Source organism: Echinops telfairi, unplaced genomic scaffold (genome assembly GCF_000313985.2).
Source record: "Echinops telfairi isolate 266 unplaced genomic scaffold, ASM31398v2 ScPeMD7_2;HRSCAF=8, whole genome shotgun sequence".
Lineage (NCBI taxonomy): Eukaryota > Metazoa > Chordata > Mammalia > Afrosoricida > Tenrecidae > Echinops > Echinops telfairi.
Window position 1 is genome coordinate 75791468 of NW_022103898.1, and position 8374 is coordinate 75799841.

Genomic DNA, 8374 nt, shown 5'->3' on the forward strand with positions numbered 1-8374 from the left:
GAAGCTCTGCATTCAAGGCCTGGCCCTGCCCCCACACATAGAAGCTAAGATGGGAGATGGGAAACCTGCCACTGGAGGGAAGGGAGGGGTTAACCGGCGTGTCCAGGGGGGGAGGTAGTGGGGCGGACGAGGGCACAGATCCGTGGCAGCCGAGTCCTGGGGGGCAGGCGTCCCCTCTCCAGTTCCCTAAGCTGAACTGGAGCCTGTCCCAGACTTCTTGCAGGGTTGCGCAGAGGAGGGGGTGGCGCAGAAGTCGGGGCTGGTGCGCTCCAGAGACCTCAGCTCAAACTCGCCTTCAGGCCCCTCTCCCTGACCACTCCGTGTCAGGAACCCACCAGCCCGCTCGGCTTCCCCACTCGGGCGCCCCCTCCCAGGCTGCTGTTGGGGACGCTCACCCTGGGGCACCTAGCAGGCTGGTGTTGGGGGCGCTCACCCTGGGGCACGTGCACGACGCCCACGGTCACTCCGGCCACCGCATCCCCCAGCAGCCAGGCCCGCCAGCGGTAACCAGGAAGCCACCGCAGCGGGGGCAGCCGCGCCAGCAGCAGGCGCCTAGTCTGGGACCCCGAGCAGGCGCCAGCCCACCGCCGCCACAGCCTCAGCCACGGGGACCAGCGGGACTCAGTGGGCAGCACTGGATCCTCCTCTGCGTCTCCGAAGAGCTGCCGGAACCCAGCCTCGGTGAGCGGTTTCCTGAATCCCGGTCCCAGGGAGGACCTGAGGTCGGAGACCTCTCCTGCGCCTGGGCAGGGACTGGCACCCAGGAGCCCACTCATTCTGCCCAGAGCTGCCCTGAGGCCTCCCAGTCTTAAATACCCTATGCTCCTGGGTCCCAGCCCCGCCTCCACCACTATGCAAAGCCCAATCCTGCTCCAGCCTGGGTCAGAGTCCAGGCTGGAGGAAGGGGATTTCTGTGCTAGGCTATTCCTCAGACACTGGGCCTTGGTTGGTTCTCTGGGGCTACTGTAGGGTGGAGGTGGGAGAGAGAAGGAACCATCTAGAGTGCTCCCTCCCCTCAACACCCTACCCCAGCTATCTACTACTCCCAAGCCCTTTGACTCGTCCTCTTTTAGAGGGGCTTCACTTGGGGGCCAAGCCAGGCACTGGCTCACGCCAAAGAGCAGTTGGGTCCCCTTCCCCACCCCAGACCCACACTCTCATAGTGCACCCCTCACCCCGAGAACATGTGGTGGACTCAGTGTGTCGGACCCAGCAGTTTCTAAGATGGAAACATGCATGTATTGGTGCAGGGATGATGGGAGAGTGCCCTCTCCCACAATTCTCCTGGGAGTGACTGGGTCTGTGCTCCCAGCTCAGGGCCTGGAGGTGGGTGGTCGGGGTTGCTGAACTCAAAAACTCACGGCCTTCAAGTCAATGCTGGCTCCTAGCAGCCCCTGTGGGTTTCTATGCCGCTATCTGTTCACGGGGAGTAGAAAGCCCAGTCTTTCTCCTGAGGAGCTGCGGATGGTTTTGACCTGCACTGGGGACCATTTGGATCTCTACAAGGGGTGAGGATGGCGAAGGTGGGGGAGGGTGGTTATACTGAAGAGATAGAAAATTTCAATTTTATTTCCTAGGAGCAAAAAGCAGCAGCAGCATTTCATACATTCAAGTGCTATCCACAAAGTTAACACTCAGAAACAAATTTGTGGTTAAAATAAGTACAGTGGGGTCACCCACCTACCCCATCTACCTCTGGGGTACCTAAGAAAACAAACATTCTGAGGTCTAGAATCCCATTTGTCTCAACTCCTCCTCCATTCACAGTAGAATCCACCACACCCCCTACCCATCACCCCTGTGATTCCCCAGGCCTTGACCCCAAAGCCCTGGAGGTGGGGTGCGGTGAGGGCGGTTACCTCTCTTCAATTCCTTCCATTGTTCCCCAGAAGTCTTATCGGGGCCCATGTCCGTCCTGTCCACCCCCCACTCTGGAGATCCCTCCCTTCATTGTGGGCCAGAGGGACCTCAGCCCATAGGGAGGCCCAACTCATCACCCTCCCACTCAGCAGTCCATTGTCTTCTGAGGAAGCTGCATTGCACGTGACCAAGCCCAGGGGATGGGTGGACGCTGCAAACACACGTATGCTCAAGGGCCCAGGACAGGGCATCTGGACACACACTGCATCTCATCCTGTTTGGTTCTCCCTGTCCCAGAAGTTGGGGAGAGACAACGGGCCCTCTGGGCTCTCACTCTAGGGGCTTTGTGTCAAGCAACAAGAAGGCCCGTTGGTGGGAGCTCTGGAGCCACAAAGGGGCCACGGCCCTCAGGATCCTCTCCACCTTCCCTCATCCCTCAGCTGAATGTGGAAGCCTCTGAAGACAAGGTACTTTGGGCATTTTCTGCTTTGGTGCCGGAGTATTGGGGGGCGGTTGGAAATCATACTATACTGCACCTGTCTGTGGGACCTCAATCTAGGGGGGAGGAGAAGAAAAGAAGGGCTGGGGAAAGGGGAAGGGAAGGTATGTCAAAGATCTAGAGTCTTCCACTGGCGCCAGGTTAGGTCTGAGAGGTGCGGAAGCTGAGAGAAACAAAGACAGCAACAGCTTTTATCTTGTACCCTATGCCCTGCCCCAGACCTTACCTCCCAAGACTGGTGCCAAGTGGCCCTTTTCCATGCTCCCGACCCCAACAACACCACTACAACCCCACCGCTGTCCCTGTGCCAAGACAGCAGCCTCAGTGATGTAACAAAACTTTTATTTTCAGAAAACAGAAAAACAAGATCAAAACCCAAACCAATCATTCCTATCAGACCCCTGCCCTAGCCCTCCCGTCCACCCACTTTTCCTCTTTTGGGGGGGCCCGGTGATGCATGCATAAAGATGAGAGCTGGAGAAATCCGTGTTCCTTGGGTAGAAAAAAGTCCTTTGGGGTGTACCAGGTATCTTCCTCCAGGCTGACACTGCTGCTCCCGGCCTGGCCCCACCTCCAGACACACTGGGAGGGAGGGCAACAACCCAGCTGGTGCCACAAAGGGGTGCCCTGAAGCTCCCTAGGGGACAGAGTGGCGGCTGCCACAGAGGCAGCCCCACTCTCATGGCCTTCACCAGTTACAAGTTACAGCTCATCTTCATCCAGCTTGGCGAGTCTGGCCTGGCAGAGAGGGGTGGAGGGAGCTGGAGGGCTTGGAGGAGAGTCCTGAAGAGCCTGGGGGGCTTCACTGGAGGTCTGAAGAGAAACTCAAGTCAGAGGGTCACAGAAGGGTAGAAATCCACCCCCACTTCCTCTCTTCAGTGTCAACCCCAGCCAAGCCACCCCTTTTTCCAAACAGCGTAGATGATCTGAGCCCATCGGCTTTCCCCCTGGTTAACCTGGGATGGGGCGGCGGGGAGGTAAGAGATGGGAAGCAGGTGGCAGCAGGCAGGCAGGAATGACAAGAGGAGGGGGGCTTGGGAACCCAGAACAAGACCAGCCCTCCTCATTGTGCCCCTATAACCAAAGAATCCCATTCCTCATACCTGTGTGTCCAGGGGCAAGGGGGCTCTGGCTACCTCCCCTTCAGGCAACAGCAGCAGGGAGGGGAGAGAGCCATTGATGGGGGTGTGTGTGCTGGCCTGGGCCTGGTTCCCAGGCCTGGTTCTTCCAGGACTCCCCACCCCAAGGCCTCCTAGCCTCCCGAGACTGTTGGTCTGACTCTCTCGTCTCTGGTATTCGATGGGAGATTGCAATGCTGGGACAGAAAGGATGGGAAGGAGGGTTAGAACAGAGACAGGTCCCTTCCCTCAGGACTCTGCTGCCACCCTCCCATCCCAGCCCCACTCCAACCATCCAGTCAATGTAAACTGCTTGGAGCTAGCTTTAGGTGATTTTTCAAGTTACCACATCTTAAGCCAGTAACCATCAAGTGAGACTGGGGGCCCGGGGGTGGGGGGTGGGAGAAGGGGCCAGGCTGAGAGGACAGGGCTTGAAGATGAGGTAGTGAGGGTTTCTTGGAGTCCAAGGGCTGAAGGGGTTCATGAGGGAGGGGAAGCTGAGTCTCACCATTGAGAAAGTCCCTCTGCCTTTCCAGGATCTGGGCCACTTGCTTGATCCAGGCCTGGCTGACTGCAGGGTCTGTGGCCTGCAGGACATAGCGCTGGATCCCACCCTCCGGCCCTCTGGAGGTCAGCGCAAAGCGGCAAGGGTCACCCTGGAGGTTCCCCTCCAGTCCCAGGCAGCTCACCTGGATTAGCAAACAGGAGAGAGCCTCCAGCACCTTCTCTGGTTCCTGCTGCCTCCAACAAAGCCAAGAGCCAGGCATCCTTGCTGAAGCCTGACCCGGTCCCAGTCAGCCCTCCCCAGGTCTCCTGCCCACCTTGATGCTGTTCTTATACACATATCCAGCAGGCTGGGCTGCACCTCCTCGCACGCCTCCTCCCAGGGCCTCACTGAAGATGACGATTTGCTCAAAAAGGAAGACGCGCCTCTCTCGGCCCCGGGAGGAGAGCAGCCCCGCTGCCTCTGGCTCTGTTACCCAGAATGTGTCCTGGCCCAGGAGCTTCCCCTGAGCAGTCAGTTTGCCCTAGAACCAAGAGACAGTGGTCTTCAAGGAGGAGCAGAAAGAGCGTGGCGGGAAGAAGGGGGTTGCTCTGCTCCTCCCACCCCTGCTGCTTGAACAACCCCGGCCAATTCCCCACAGACCTCAGACTTTGGGGCAGAGAGGGGATTAGAGCCCCTGATTTCCGCGCCCCCCCACCCCCCTACCTCAAAGCCCCGTAGTCTTCCCAGAGTCATCATGTCATTGCAGCGCTTGGGCACAAAGCACATGACCTCCACGGCTCGCTGGTTTTGTCGGCAGAAAGAAGAACGGCGTTGTTTCAGGGAGAGTCTAGGCCTCCGTCAGCCAGCTGCCTCTTCAAACCCTATCTTGGCACCAACCAGCCTCCCCTAAAAGCCAGCACCACTGGAAACCACCCAAAGGCCTAGGAGAACCTCGAGGGGTGGATGGTGTGGCCTGGAGGATGGGGGGAGGGGGACTCACCTCCAGCTGTTGGCACTCCATTCCAGCTCTGCTGTAATACTTGAGGAAATCCTAAAATGTGGTGAAGAAACGCTCAGGGGGTTCATGAGGATATTCTCAGAAGCTTTGGGAACCACCCCCTCCCTCCCCAGCCCCCAAGGACACAGGTGGGAACCTCCAGGAGAGGGCAGTCCCAAGCCACCTGTGCCACCCAGGGAGATGGTGGCCCAACCTTGAGCAAAAGCTGGTATTTCATGATCCGCTGCACAGGCTTGATGAGAAGGTCACTGAGCTGCAGGCGGTGCCCCAGCTGCTGCCGAAGCTCCTGGGGACAGGGACAGTGTGGGTTTGCAGCCTGGAACCACACCTGCTGGCATCCATTCTCCTCCCCTTCTCCAGAAACCTAAGGCACGGACCTCAAAGTAGCTGTCCCCGAACTCTGACACCACATGCTCCGACTTGGGCTTATTCTGGCAGTACACCACATACATATGCAACCGGCGCTCCTTAGGAAGGCAAAGGTCAAGGGTGAGAGAGCAAGGAGGGGCAAGGAGAGAGGGCACAGCTTCGGGGAGCCCCTTCCACTCCCAACCCCGGCCCTGCTAAGTCCCACCCTCTTGAGGCTCACGTGTTTGATGAAGAGCTGAGCCAGCCAATCAGGATCCTTCAAGCACCTCTGTAGCTCCTGCAGAAAATAGCTGGAGGGGTTGCCAGCGGAAGGGATGGTCAAAGCCATTTCAGATCAGAGCCAGCAGCAGCGGAGCTCGCACCTCCCACCTCCCCAATTTCAAGCCTTCTGCACTAGGTGTGCTCCGGACCAAGCCCCTCCAAATGTTCATTCTTCTGCACTGCACGAGGCTCCCCCTTAGGCCACGCTGGGGTACAGATGTGAATCCCTCCCTAGCCCTTCACACCCAGGGTCCCACTACTCACTCTCGGTGCCACTCGTAGATTTGCTGGATGTTGCCAAACACAATCCTGTCGCGGCCTCGAAGGCTGTCCGGGATGCCCTGGGCAGCCATGGTGGCCATGTAACCCTGCGGGAAGGGTGGGAGAGGAGCTCGCTCCTGGGGTGGGCGGGCAGGCAGGCAGCGGTGAGGTGGCATGGGGTGGGGTGACTGGGTGGATGGAACAGAAGCATGCCAAGGCATTTCCTGGGTATGGGGGAAGCGCAGGTGGGTGAGGCTGGGGAAGGGTAAAGGAGGCTACCTCCACAATCTGCCCCAAATTCTCCACGTACATCTTCTCTGTCTCGACTAGTTCACTCAGGACATACCTAGGGCAGGAACAGGAGCGCCCCTACTTGAGGTCCTGAGCCCATCCTCCTCGGTTTGGGCAGTTCACCCTACCTTGAGTCAAAACCTCTCTTCACCCTTCACCACCATGGAGCCGACCTCAGGGCCAAGTTTAAAATGTGAGGAGACTTCCGGGAAAGGCCCAGTGAGCCAGCGGGAGCTTACCTGCTCCTTTCCAGAGCTTGCTTCTTCTGCTCCTCCTCACTCTCAGGTGCTTGGGAAGCAGTGTCCTCCTCAGCTGGCTGGAAGGAAAGAGCTTCGTTGTCCTTTCGTAAGCACAGGCATGGCTCTTGGGTGAGGGAACTTCTTGGACCCTTCTCTCTATACCTGCGCCTGATCTTCAGAGCTCTCCAACAATGTGGTCAGCAGGGTGAGCTCTGGCAGTTCTTCTCCTGTGGCCAGAGCTGGCTCCAGGATCCAGTTCTGGGGACCAGAGGTCAAGGACAGCAGCTGAGTCTCCCCCGAGACCTGGGGACACAGTGTGCCCTCTCCCTCAGTGGCCCTCTCTTGTTGATGTATTTTTGCTGCCCTCCCTGCTCACCTCATATGATCCTGGCTGGCCACCATGGGTCTCACTTTCCACACTGAGACAATGTTTGGAGTGATCCAACCATCTCCTCAGGCCACTGACTGGCCCTGGGGGCCCCGGGGAGCAGGGGCCAGAGCTGAGGCCAGAGCTGGGGCCGGAGGGGGCAGCCAGACCCGAAGCAGCAGAAGCAGAGACGCTCCCTTCACTGCCAGCAATGGAATATGACTCTGGTGGGAGGGAGAAGGGAGGGGTGGTAGATGCCAACTGGGCTCCACCTCCAAGCTCTGCGTCCCCAGGGAGTTCCCAGGGTCTCCTCCTGCTCCCCGTCCTTCTGCCCAAGGGTTCACTATCTGCTATTCCTTGGGCGGCGAGCTGGTCAGGATAGAGAATTTCACCCAAGGCAGCATCCTCCAGGAGGGAGGAAAACAGCAAACACCTGGAACTCCCAAGCACAGGTGGAGGTTCCCCCACAGCCGGATCACGGCATAAATATGTGGGTGGGGGCAGCCATCTGGGCAGACACTGGGGTGGCCATCTGCTCTCACACAACCCACCCCCTTCCAGTGAGTACAGACCATTCTCTGGGAAAGGGGGTGGGGCAGGCAGGAAAAAGAGCTGAGTCCATCTGGCAGCCCCAGACCCCTCCTCCACCACTTGCAGTAATCACTATAAAAAGAAAGGGCGGCCCACCTCCCCAGGCAGGCACAAACCCAGCAAGGGGCCCAGTGGGGGCAGCTCATGGGGTCTTCTCTGGCGAGAACTCTGGTGCAGAGGAGCTGCGACTCCCTCATTATAAAGCCCCCTCCCCCTCACAACCCCTTATCCCTCATTCTTCCATCCCCCCTTCAGATCCGAAGTTGGCAAAAGGGTTTGTGGGGAAGATACCAGTTCCAGGCCCAAGGAGGTTGGGGAATGGGTTTTTCTCATAGCCAGTTGACGCTGGTAAAAAAAAAAAAGAGCCCCCTACCCCTATTTTCTGAACTTGAACGGGTAGAAATTTGATGGCAAAGGAACCCTAAGAGACCGTCTATGAAGTCACTTTCCTGGAAAACGCCCGCACAATCGCTAACCCTTCAATCCCCAGGGCCAGGGCCAACCTGAACCCCCAGCCCACGCCCCAACTCAACACTGGGCCCCTCCGACCTCGCACTCACCACGTCCCCCCCGCGAGAAGCAGCAGCCGCATTTTGCCAGCACTTTTCGGATCACATGGGGACAGGCACAGCGACCCCCCTTGTGCCCCCCCCGCATGGCGTCCGGGGCCCCCCGCGCCCCCCACCCGGGCCGGCCATGCAGGGGGAATCACGGGGGGGCGGGCCGGGGATGGCGCAGGGCGCACACCCCCCCTCCCTCCTACCCCGGTCCAGGCTGGGGGAGGAGGAGAGGGAGGGGACAGATAAGGGGTGTCCAGGGGTGGGCGGAAGTCTGGTCTGGAGAAGGGCGGGGGGTTCGGGAGGGATGGCGGCTCGGGCCCTGGTCCTCCGAGCTGGGCTGGGAGGGTTTCCGGAACCCTGCCGTTGCGGGCCCAGAGTCCAGATGTCCAGCTGGGGAGAGGGATGTTGGGGGAGGCTGGGCCGGGATGAGGCGGCAGCTCCAGCTGCGTCTCT

General features: G+C 59.2%; 1 protein-coding gene across 2 annotated transcripts in view; it reads right to left on the minus strand.

Annotated features, from left to right (window-relative positions):
• Positions 1-2684: 2684 nt before the first annotated feature.
• ARHGEF25 (Rho guanine nucleotide exchange factor 25) overlaps positions 2685-8374 on the minus strand; it is a 7168-nt gene continuing 1478 nt past the window's right edge. The window contains exons 1-15 of one of the 2 annotated variants that reach the window (XM_004700510.2): positions 7922-8368; positions 6780-6994; positions 6566-6661; positions 6404-6480; positions 6153-6219; positions 5877-5980; positions 5572-5641; positions 5360-5449; positions 5176-5268; positions 4965-5015; positions 4688-4765; positions 4299-4505; positions 3986-4166; positions 3463-3674; positions 2685-3172 (exon numbers count right to left, since the gene is read on the minus strand). In XM_004700510.2, coding sequence (XP_004700567.1) covers positions 3062-3172; positions 3463-3674; positions 3986-4166; positions 4299-4505; positions 4688-4765; positions 4965-5015; positions 5176-5268; positions 5360-5449; positions 5572-5641; positions 5877-5980; positions 6153-6219; positions 6404-6480; positions 6566-6661; positions 6780-6994; positions 7922-8018 — 1749 coding nt within the window. In that variant the 5' untranslated portion in view covers positions 8019-8368 and the 3' untranslated portion in view covers positions 2685-3061. Of the gene's footprint in view, positions 3173-3462; positions 3675-3985; positions 4167-4298; positions 4506-4687; positions 4766-4964; positions 5016-5175; positions 5269-5359; positions 5450-5571; positions 5642-5876; positions 5981-6152; positions 6220-6403; positions 6481-6565; positions 6662-6779; positions 6995-7921; positions 8369-8374 lie in introns of those variants that run through there. The other variant, XM_004700509.2, reaches the window with a different exon arrangement.